This window comes from Tachyglossus aculeatus, chromosome 13, assembly GCF_015852505.1.
Source record: "Tachyglossus aculeatus isolate mTacAcu1 chromosome 13, mTacAcu1.pri, whole genome shotgun sequence".
Classification (NCBI taxonomy): domain Eukaryota; kingdom Metazoa; phylum Chordata; class Mammalia; order Monotremata; family Tachyglossidae; genus Tachyglossus; species Tachyglossus aculeatus.
This window is the reverse complement of record NC_052078.1, coordinates 2,595,675-2,607,698: the sequence shown is the minus strand read 5'-3', so window position 1 is coordinate 2,607,698 and position 12,024 is coordinate 2,595,675. Positions and strand designations below refer to the sequence as shown.

Sequence of the window (12,024 nt, the reverse complement as noted above, 5' to 3'; positions counted from 1 at the left end):
GAAGGATTCATTCATTCATCCATTCAATCGTATTTATTGAGCGCTTACTGTGTGCAGAGCACTCATTCATTCATTCAGTCGTATTTATTGAGCGCTTACTGTGTGCAGAGCACTGGACTAAGCGCTTGGGAAGTCCAAGTCGGCAACATCTAGAGCCGGTCCCTACCCGACAGCGGGCTCACAGTCTAGAAGGGGGAGACAGACAACAAAACAAAGCGTATTAACAAAATAAAATAAATAGAATAAATATGGACAAGTAAAATAGTGTAATAATAATAATAATAATAATAATGGCATTTGTCAAGCGCTTACTATATGCAAAACACTGTTCTAAGTGCTGTAATAAATATTCTTATAATGTAATCTCCCAAGTGCTTAGTATAGTGCTCCGCACACGGCGCGTAATAAATTCATTCATTCATTCATTCAATCGTATTTATCAAGCGCTTACTATGTGCAGAGCACTGGACTAAGCGCTTGGGAAGGACAAGTCGGCAACATCTAGAGACGGCCCCTACCCACCAGCGGGCTCACAGTCTAGAAGGGGGAGACAGACAACAAAACAAAACGTATTAACAAAATAAAATAAATAGAATAAATATGGACAAGTAAAATAGAGTAATAAATATTGTTATGATGTAATCTCCCAAGTGCTTAGTATAGTGCCCCGCACACAGTTGGCACTTAATAAATTCATTCATTCATTCAATCGTATTTATCGAGCGCTTACTGCGTGCAGAGCACTGGACTAAGCGCTTGGGAAGGACAAGTTGGCAACATCTAGAGACGGGCCCTACCCGACAGCGGGCTCACAGGCTAGAAGGATGTGGCTCGTCGGTTGCCTGTTTTTCGATCTGTGCGCTACCCACTGAGCCACACCGCTTCCTGATGTAGCCCGGGGAGGGGGGTGGAGGATGAGGGTCATGCGGGGCGTCACACGGGACGGCGATCTACACTGTGAGCCCGTTGCGGGCCGGGGTTCATTCATTCATTCATTGTCGTATTTATTGAGCGCTTCTTGTGTGCAGAGCACTGGACTAAGCGCTTGGGAAGTCCAAGTTGGCAACATCTAGAGCCGGTCCCGACCCAACAGCGGGCTCACAGTCTAGGAGGGGGAGACCTTTAAAACCATCAGGCATTAAACAACTTCTGTCTCTATTTGTTGCCGAATAGTATCTCCCAAGCGCTTAGTACAGTGCTCTGCACACAGTAAGCATTCAGTAAATACGGTGGAATGAATGGTTAATCATAATGGCATTTATTAAGCGCTTACTAGGTGCCAAGCACTGTTCTAAGCGCTGGGGAGGTTACAAGGTGATCAGGCTGTCCCACGGGGGGCTCACAGTCTTAATAATAATGAGGGCATTTATTAAGCGCTTACTATGTGCCGAGCACTGTTCTAAGCGCTGTGGAGGTTACAAGGTGATCAGGTTGTCCCACGGGGGGCTCACGGTCTTAATCCCCATTTTCCATGTGAGGCCCAGAGAAGTGAAGTGACTTGCCCAAAGTCACACAGCTGACAGTTGGTGGAGCCAGGATTTGAACCCATGACCTCTGACTCCAAAGCCCGGGCTCTTCTCACTGAGCCGCGCTGCTTCTCTGTTGGTGGGCAGGGGTTGTCTCTATTTGTTGCCGAATGGTATTTCCCAAGCGCTTAGTACAGTGCTCTGCGCACAGTAAGCGCTCAGTAAATACGGCGGAGTGAGTGGTTAATAAATGCCATTATTATTATTATTTGGAGTCCGAGGTCATCATCATTATTATTAACTTCTCTGGGCCTCAGTTTCTTATCTGTCGGATCAGTCAACCAATCGTATTTATTGAGCGCTTACTGTGTGCAGAGCACTGTACTAATCAATCAATCGTATTTATTGAGCGCTTACTATGTGCAGAGCACTGTACTAAGCGCTTGGGAAGCACAAATTGGCAACATATAGAGACAGTCCCTACCCAACAGTGGGCTCACAGGCTAAATAGCTAACAGTCTACTAAGCTCCATCGTTATTATTATTTGGAAAAGCAAGGGTGTACTCGTTTTAGCAGTTTCACTGTGGGCAGGGAATGCCTCCGTTGGCGGGTGTATCGTCCTCTCCCAGGCGCTTAGTACAGTGCCCGTACTGGCAGAGCTCCGGAAATGCGACGGGGCGGCCTCACTGCTCTTCTCTTGCAGATCATCGACGCCACCCAAAAAGGCAACTGCTCCCGTTTCATGAACCACAGCTGCGAGCCCAACTGCGAGACCCAGAAGGTGAGCGCTCGGCCGCCTCGGACGGGGCCGTCATTCACTCGGTCCTTCATTCGGTCGTATTTACTGAGCGCTTACCGCGTGCAGAGCGCTGGACTAAGCGCTTGGGAACGAGGGTCCTTTCAGAGGCTCCGCGGCGATCCCACGTCCGAGACCGGTTCAGCGGGATTTCGGTTCCCTCCGCGGCCAGATTCAGTCAGTTCAGTTCAGTCGTGTTTATTGAGCGCTGACTGTGTACTGAGCGCTCGGGAAGTCCAAGTTGGCAACATCTAGAGACGGTCCCTACCCAACAGCGGGCTCACGGTCCAGAAGGGGGAGACAGACAACAAAGCAGAACATATTAACAAAATAAAGTAAATAGAATAAATATGTACAAATAAAATAGAGTAATAAAGCCATACAAACATATTCATTCATTCAATCGTATTTATTGAGCGCTTACTGTGTGCAGAGCACTGGACTAAGCGCTTGGGAAGTCTAGGTTGGCAGCATATAGAGACAGTCCCTACCCAACAGTGGGCTCACGGTCTAGAAGGGGGAGACAGAGAACAAAACAAAACATATTAACAAAATAAAATAAATAGAATAAATATGTACAAATAAAATGGAGTAATAAATCCATACAAACATATTCATTCAGTTGTATTTATTGAGCGCTTACTGTGTGCAGAGCACTGGACTAAGTGCTTGGGAAGTCCAAGTCGGCAACATCTAGAGACGGTCCCTACCCAACAGCGGGCTCACGGTCTAGAAGGGGGAGACAGGCATCAAAACAAATCATATTAACAAAATAAAATAAATAGAATAAATATGTACAAATAAAATAGAGTAATAAATCCATACAAACATATTCATTCATTCAGTTGCATTTATTGAGCGCTTACTGTGTGCAGAGCACTGGACTAAGCGCTTGGGAAGTCCAAGTCGGCAACATCTAGAGACAGTCCCTACCCAACAGTGGGCTCACGGTCTAGAAGGGGGAGACAGAGAACAAAACAAAACATATTAACAAAATAAAATAAATAGAATAAATATGTACAAATAAAATTAATAAATAGAGTAATAAATCCGTACAAACATATTCAATCATTCAATCATATTTATTGAGCGCTTACTGTGTGCAGAGCACTGTACTAAGCGCTTGGGAAGTCCAAGTTGGCAGCATATAGAGACAGTCCCTACCCAACAGCGGGCTCACAGTCTAGAAGGGGGAGGCAGAGAACAAAACAAAACATATTAACAAAATAAAATAAATAGAATAAATATGTACAAATAAAATTAATAGAGTAATAAATCCGTACAAACATTCATTCATTCAATCGTATTTATTGAGCGCTTACTGTGTGAAGAGCACTGGACTAAGCGCTTGGGAAGTCCAAGTTGGCAACATATGGAGATGGTCCCTACCCAACAATGGGCTCACAGTCTAGAAGGGGAAGACAGAGAACAGAACAAAAAACATATTAACACAATAAAATAAATAGAATAAACATTTACAAATAAAATATATAGAGTAAGAAATCCGTACAAACATATTCATTCAATCGTATTTATTGAGCGCTTACTGTGTGCAGAGCACTGGACTAAGCGCTTGGGAAGTACGAGTCGGCAACATCTAGAGATGGTCCCTACCCAACAGCGGGCTCACAGGCTAGAAGGGGGAGACAGAGAACAAAACAAAACATATTAAAAAAATAAAATAAATAGAATAAACATGGACAAATAAATAGAGTAATAAATCCATACAAACATATATACATATATGCAGGTGCTGTGGGGAGGGGAAGGAGGTAAGTTGTGGGGGGATGGGGAAGGGTAAGTGAGGGAGAGGAAGGAGGGGGCTCAGTCTGGGAAGGCCTAAGGGAAGGCCATATACGATTTATTTAATAAAAATAATAAGAATAATGGTGTTTGTTAATTGTTAAGCACTTACTATGTGCAAAGCACCGTTCTAAGCGCTGGGGAGCTTATAAGGAGATCAGATTGTCCCCCGGTGGGCTCACAGTCTTAATCCCCATTTTCCAGATGAGGGAACTGAGGCCCAGAGAAGTGACTTGCCCAAAGTCACACAGCTGACAGTTGGCGGAGGCGGGAGAGAGAAGCAGCGTGGCTCAGTGGCAAGAGCCCGGGCTTTGGAGTCAGAGGTCATGGGTTCAAATCCCGGCTCTGCCAATTGTCAGTAACTTTGGGCAAGTTACTTCGCTTCTCTGGGCCTCAGTGACCTCATCTGTCAAATGGGGATTAAATCGTGAGCCCCCCGCGGTGCAACCCGATCACCTTGTAACCTCCCCAGCGCTTAGAACAGTGCTTTGCACATAGTAAGCGCTTAATAAATGTCATCATTATTATTATTATTTGAACCATGACCTCCGACTCCCAAGCCTGGGCTCTTTCCACGGAGCCACGTTTAAGCGCTTACTACGAGACGAGCGCCATTCTAGCGCCATAAGCAGTTTGGTTAGAGTCCAGTCAGTCATTCGTATCTAGAGAAGCAGCGTGGCTCAGTGGAAAGAGCCCGGGCTTAGGAGTCAGAGGTCGTGGGTTCGAATCCTGGCTCCGCCGCTTGTCAGCTGGGTGACTTTGGGCAAGTCACTTCCCTTCTCTGGGCCTCAGTGACCTCATCTGGAAAATGGGGATGAAGACTGGGAGCCCTCCGTGGGACAACCTGATCACCTTGTAACCTCCCCAGCGCTTAGAACAGTGCTTGGGACATAGTAAGAGCTTAACAAATACCAACATTATTATTATTATTATTATCTGGAAAATGGGGATTAAGACTGTGAGCCCCCCATGGGACAACCTGATCACCTTGTAACCTCCCCAGCGCTTAGAGCAGTGCTTGGCACATAGTAAGTGCTTCATAAATACCAACATTATTATTATTATGATTATCTGGAAAATGGGGATGAAGACTGGGAGCCCCCCATGGGACAACCTGATCACCTTGTAACCTCCCCAGCGCTTACAACAGTGCTTGGCACATAGTAAGCACTTAACAAATGCCATCATTAGTATTATTATCACAATAGAACAAGACTCATTCCTGCCCACAATGAATGCAGTCGACCCAAAGTACTTATTGAGTGCCTGTCTCTTCTTTTTCGGTGTTACTAATTGAGCACTTACTGCGTGCAGAGCACTGTAATAATAATAATAATAATAATAATGGCTGTACTATGCCTTTGAGAGAGTGCAACAGTGTAGTAGCAGCATGGCTCAGTGGAAAGAGCCCGGGCTTTGGAGTCAGAGGTCATGGGTTCAAATGCCGGCTCTGACAATTGTCAGCTGTGTGACTGTTCACAGTTTTCATCCCCATTTTAATAATAATAATAATGATGGATTTTGTTAAGCGCTTACTATGTGCAAAGCACCATTCTAAGCGCTGGGAAGGTTACAAGGTGATGAGGTTGTCCCACAGGGGGCTCCCAGTCTTCACCCCCATTTTCCAGATGAGGTCACTGAGGCCCAGAGAAGTGAAGCGACTCGCCCAAAGTCACCCAGCTGACAACTGGCGGAGCCGGGATCAATCATTCAATCAATCAATTGTATTTATTGAGCGCTTACTGTGTGCAGAGCACTGGACTAAGTGCTTGGGAAGTACAAGTGGGCAACACATAGAGACAGTCCCTACCCAACAGCGGGCTCACGGTCTAAATGGGGGAGACAGAGAACAAAACCAAACACACTAACAAAATAAAATAAATAGAATAGATATGTACAAGGTAAATAAATACAGTAATAAAATAAATAAATAGACCTCTGACTCCAAAGCCCGGGCTCTTTCCACTGAGCCACGCTGCTATTATTATCATTCATTCATTCAGCCGTATTTATCGAGTGCTTACTGTGTGCAGAGCCCTGTACTAAGCGCTTGGGAAGACCAAGTTATCATCAAACGGAGGGCCAGGGAGAGCGTGCTAACGACCTCCTCTTTTTCTTTTTCTTTTCTTCTGTCTCCACCGCGGCAGTGGACTGTGAACGGTCAGCTGAGAGTCGGTTTCTTCACTGTCCTAAGCGCTTGGGAAGGCCAAGTCCTCATCAAACGGAGGGCCAGGAAGCGTGTTCTAACGACCTGCTCTTTTTCTTTTTCTTTTCTTCTGTCTCCACCGCGGCAGTGGACTGTGAACGGTCAGCTGAGAGTCGGTTTCTTCACCACGAAGCTGGTCCCATCGGGTGCCGAGCTGACTTTCGACTATCAGTTCCAGAGATACGGGTGAGGTTCCCGTCTTCCCTTTCTTCGCTCCCGTCGCCGCCGGTCGGGCAGGGATCGGACGGCGGGAGGGATCGGCCTGAGGAGCGCCGGCCCCGCGATCCCGTTGGAGGCCGAGGGGCCGGATCATTGGGGAGGGACAAGCCCGGACCTTCCTCTCCCTCCCCCTTCCTGCCACTTCATTCATTCAATCGTATTTATTGAGCACTTACTGCGTGCAGGGCACTGTGCTGAGCGCTTGGGAAGTACAAGTTGGCAACATATAGAGACGGTCCCTATTCAACAACAGGCTCACAGTCTGGAAGGGGGAGACGGACAACAAAACCAAACATGTGGACAGGTGTCAGGGCATTGGAATCAATAGAATTAGTCATTCATTCATTCAGTCGTGTTTATTAAGCGCTTACTGTGTGCAGGGCACTGTAATGAGCGCTTGGGAAGTACAAATTGGAGACATATAGAGACGGTCCCTACACAACAGCGGGCTCACAGTCTGGAAGGGGGAGATGGACACCAAAACCAAACACGTGGACAGGTGTCAAGGCATCAGAATAAATAGAATTAGTCATTCATTCATTCAGTCGTGTTTATTGAACGCTTACTGTGTGCAGAGCACTGGACTAAGCACTTGGGAAGGACAAGTTGAAACATATGGAGACGGTCCCTACCCAATGATGGGTTCACGGTCTAGAGGGGGGAGACAGACATTCGTTTCTTCATTCAGTCATATTTGTTGAGTACTTACTGTGTGCAGAGCACTGTGCTAAGCGCTTGGGAAGTACAAGTTGGCAACATATAGAGACGGTCCCTACCCGACAATGGGCTCACAGGCCCGGGCTCTTTCCACCGAGCCACACTGCTTCTGTCGTATCTACCCCAGTGCTTAGAGCAGGTTTGGCACGTAGTAAGTGCTTAATGAGTACTATTACTACCATCATCGCTATTATTATTACTATTATTACTATTGTTCTTCTAGCCTGTGAGCCCGCTGTTGGGTAGGGACCGTCCCTCTGTGTTGCCAGCTTGGCCTTCCCAAGCGCTCCGCCCAGTGCTCCGCACACGGTGAGCGCTCAGTAAGTACGATCGAATGAATGAATTGTTAGTAACCAACGCGTTCCCCTGTGCTCCATCAGGAAAGAGGCCCAGAAATGCTTCTGCGGCTCAGCCAACTGCCGAGGCTACCTGGGAGGGGAAACCCGGGTGAGCATCCGGGCCGCCGGCGGGAAAATGAAGAAGGAGCGCTCCCGGAAGAAGGACTCGGTGAGTTTCGCACCCGCGCTTCGTTCCCGTGCTGAGCGGGACAGGGGCCTCCAGGACGCGCTGGCCTGTCGCGAGGCTGGGAGCCCCGTGCGAGAAGGGGACCGTGTCCAGCCTGATTAGCTGCCATCCACCCCGGCGCCTGGCACATAGTGAGCGCTTAACAAATACCCTAAAGAGTCGGTAGCCACGTTCTCTGTCCTTAACGACCTTCAAGTCTTATAATAATATAACAAGGATGATGGCATTTGTTAGATGGCATTAGAACAGCGCCTGGCACATAGTGAGCGCTTAACAAATACCCTAAAGAGTCGGTAGCCACGTTCTCTGTCCTTAACGACCTTCAAGTCTTATAATAATATAACAAGGATGATGGCATTTGTTAAGCGCTTACTATGTGCAAAGCACTGTTCTAAGCGCTGGGGAGGATTCAAAAAAATGGCATTTATTAAGCGCTTACTATGTGCAAAGCACTGTTCTAAGCGCTGGGGAATGTAATAATGAATTCAAGTCTTATAATAATGATGATGATGGCATTTGTTAAGCGCTTACTATGTGCAAAGCACTGTTCTAAGTGCTGGGGAGGATTCAAAAAAATAATGGCACTTATTAAGCGCTTACTATGTGCAAAGCACTGTTCTAAGTGCTGGGGAGGATTCAAAAAAATAATGGCATTTATTAAGCGCTTACTATGTGCAAAGCACTGTTCTAAGCGCTGGGGAGGATTCAAAAAAATAATGGCATTTATTAAGCGCTTACTATGTGCCAAGCACTGTTCTAAGCACAGGGGAGGGTACAAGGTGATGAGGTTGTCCCACGGGGGGCTCACAGTCTTCACCCCCATTTGACAGGTGAGGGAGCTGAGGCCCAGAGAAGGGAAGTGACTTGCCCAAAGTCACCCAGATGACAATTGCCGGAGTCGGGATTTGAACCCATAATAATAATAATAATAATAATAATAATGGCATTTATTAAGCGCTTACTATGTGCAAAGCACTGTTCTAAGCGCTGGGGAGGTTACAGGGTGATCAGGTGGTCCCACAGAGGGCTCACAGCCTTCATCCCCGTTTTTCAGATGAGGGAACTGAGGCCCAGAGAAGTGAATCAATCAATCAATCAATCGTATTTATTGGCGCTTACTGTGTGCAGAGCACTGGACTAAGCACTTGGGAAGTCCAAGTTGGCAACATAGACAGTCCCTATCCAACAGTGGGCTCCCAGTCTAGAAGGGGGAGACAGACAACAAAACCAAACATATTAACAAAATAAAATACATAGAATAGATATGTACAAGTAAAGTAAATAGAGTGACAAATCTGTACAAACATATATACATATATACAGGTGCTGTGGGGAAGGGAAGGAGGTAAGACGTGGGGGGGATTAATTCATTCATTCAGTCGTATTTATTGAGCACTTACTGTGTGCAGAGCAAATAATAATAATAGTAATGGCATTTATTAAGCACTATGTGCAAAACACTGTTCTAAGCGCTGGGGCGGTTACGGTGATCAGGTGGTCCCATGGGGGGCTCACAGTCAACAGAGAGAGGGGGACGAAGGGGAGATGTGCCAGACGGGTGCCCCCTCCCACGCCCGCGGGGTCCGCGTGGGTAACCTTTTTGCCGCTCACCCCTCGTAGGTGGACGGCGAGCTGGAGGCGCTGCTGGAAAACGGGGAGGGCCTGTCCGATAAAAACCAGGTCCTCAGTTTATCCCGGCTCATGGTCCGCATCGAGACGCTGGAACAGAAGCTCACCTGCCTCAAACTCATCCAGGTGAGGGTCTCCCGGCCGAGGAACGGGATCGGGGACGGAGCGGGGTTTGGGAACGGGGCTCGGGAACCACCTTTCAACCCCACGGGGAGTCCGGCTGGTTGGCGGACGCCCTCCTCAATCAATCAATCGATCAATCGTATTGATTGAGCGCTTACTGTGTGCAGAGCACTGGACTAAGCGCTTGGGAAGTCCAAGATGGCAACATATAGAGACGGTCCCTACCCAACGGTGGGCTCACAGTCTCCTCTCACAGTCTCCTCCTCGCCCCCGGAGCCTGGGGAAAGAGCCGGAATCAGAGGCCGTGGGTTCAAATCCCGCCACTTGTCAGCTGGATGACCTTGGGCAAGTCAGTCAATCAGTCATTGAGCGCTCAATCAATCAGTCTGTCAATCATTGAGCGCTCAATCAGCCATTGAGCGCTCAATCAATGTCAGTCATTGAGCACTCAATCAGTCAGTCATTGAGCGCTCAATCAATCAATCATTGAGTGCTCAATCAATCAGTCAATCATTGAGCGCTCAATCAATCAATCAGTCAATCATTGAGCACTTACTGTGTTTGTCATTCATTCATTCATTCAGTCGCATTTATTGAATTTATTTGTTTATTTTACTTGTGCATATCTATTCTGCTTATTTTATCTTGTTAATATGTTTGGTTTTGTTGTCTGTCTCCCCCCTTCTAGACTGTGAGCCCACTGTTGGGTAGGGACTGTTTCTCTATGTTGCCAACTTGGACTTCCCAAGCACTTAGTCCAGTGCTCTGCACACAGTAAGCGCTCAGTAAATACGATTGAATGAATGACTATGTTTGTACAGATTTATTACTCTGTTTATTTTATTTGTACATATTTATTTTATTTTGTTAATGTGATTTGTTTTGTTCTCTGTCTCCCCCTTCTAGACTGTGAGCCCACTGTCGGGTAGGGCCTGTCTCTATATGTTGCCAACTTGGACTTCCCAAGCGCTTAGTCCAGCGCTCTGCGCACAGTAAGTGCTCAATAAATACAATTGAATGAATGAATCAATCGTATTTATTGAGCGCTTACTGTGTGCAGAGCGCTGTACTAAGCGCTTGGGAAGTCCAAGTTGGCAACACATAGAGACGGTCCCTACCCGACAGCGGGCTCACAGTCTAGGAGGGGGAGACGGACAACAAAGCATTAACAAAACAAAATAAATAGAATAGTCAGTATGAACGAATAAAATCAATAGAGTGTGTAAATCCGTACCAACGTATATACGGATCAATCAGTCATATTTATTGAGCACTTACCCTGTGCAGAGCGCTGGACTAAGCGCTTGGGAAGTCCAAGTTGGCAACATCTAGAGACGGTCCCTACCCAACAGCGGGCTCACAGTCTAGGAGGGGGAGACGGACAAGAAAACTAAACATATTAACAAAACAAAATAAATAGAATAGTCAATATGTACGAATAAAATCAATAGAGTGTGTAAATCCATACCAACATATATATATATATATATAGATCAATCTTATTTATTGAGCGCTTACTGTGTGCAGAGCACTGTACTAAGCGCTTGGGAAGTCCAAGTTGGCAACATATAGAGACGGCCCCTACCCAACAGTGAGCTCAAAGTCTAGAAGGGGGAGACGGACAAGAAAACAAAACATATTAGCAAAACAAAATAAATAGAATAGTCAATATGTACGAATAAAATCAATAGAATGTGTAAATCCGTACAAACATATATACAGAGCAGACAAGTGGCAGGGCCGGCATTAGAACCCAGGTCCGTCTGACTCCCCTGCCTGTGGTCTATCTGCTAAACCCTCTGCTGGGTGACCTTGGGCAAGTCACTTCACTTCTCTGGGTCTCACTTTTCCCCTCCGGAAAATGGGGATTAGGATGGCGAAGCCCACATGGGTCAGGGACCGTGCCCAGCCCTATCAGCTCGTACGTTCCCCGGCGCTTAGGACAGTGCCTGTCTGTGGGGCTTTGGGCAAGTGGCCTCGCTTTTCCGGGCCTCAGTTGCCTCATCTGGAAAATGGGGATCAGTCAATTAATCAACCGTATTTATTGAGCGCTGACTGTGTGCAGAGCACTGTACTAAGCGCTTGGGAAGTCCAAGTTGGCAACGTATAGAGACGGTCCCTACCCAACAGTGGGCTCACAGACTAGAAAACCATGATGAAAACTGTGAACCTCCCGTGGGACAACCTGATCACCTGGTAGTAATAGTAATAATGGCATTTATTAAGCGCTTACTATATGTGCAAAGCACTAGTTCTAAGCGCTGGGGAGGTTACAAGGTGATCAGGTTGTCCCCTTCACTCAATCGTATTTATTGAGCGCTTACTGTGTGCAGAGCACTGTACTAAGCGCTTGGGAAGTCCAAGTTGGCAACATATAGAGACATCCGTACCCAACAACGGGCTCACAGTCTAGAAAACCATGATGAAAACTGTGAGCTCCCCGTGGGACAACCTGATCACCTGTTTATAATAATAATAATAATAATGGCATTTATTAAGCGCTTACTATGTGCAAAGCACTAGTTCTAAGCGCTGGGGA

General features: G+C 46.7%; 1 protein-coding gene across 1 annotated transcript in view; it reads left to right on the top strand.

The window, feature by feature from the left end:
* The window catches only part of SETD2 (SET domain containing 2, histone lysine methyltransferase), a 77,363-nt gene that overhangs the window by 31,453 nt on the left and 33,886 nt on the right, over positions 1–12,024 (top strand). The window contains 4 exon segments of the mRNA XM_038755448.1: positions 2,171–2,248; positions 6,361–6,458; positions 7,589–7,715; positions 9,354–9,488. Of these exon segments, the coding sequence (XP_038611376.1) occupies positions 2,171–2,248; positions 6,361–6,458; positions 7,589–7,715; positions 9,354–9,488 (438 nt within the window).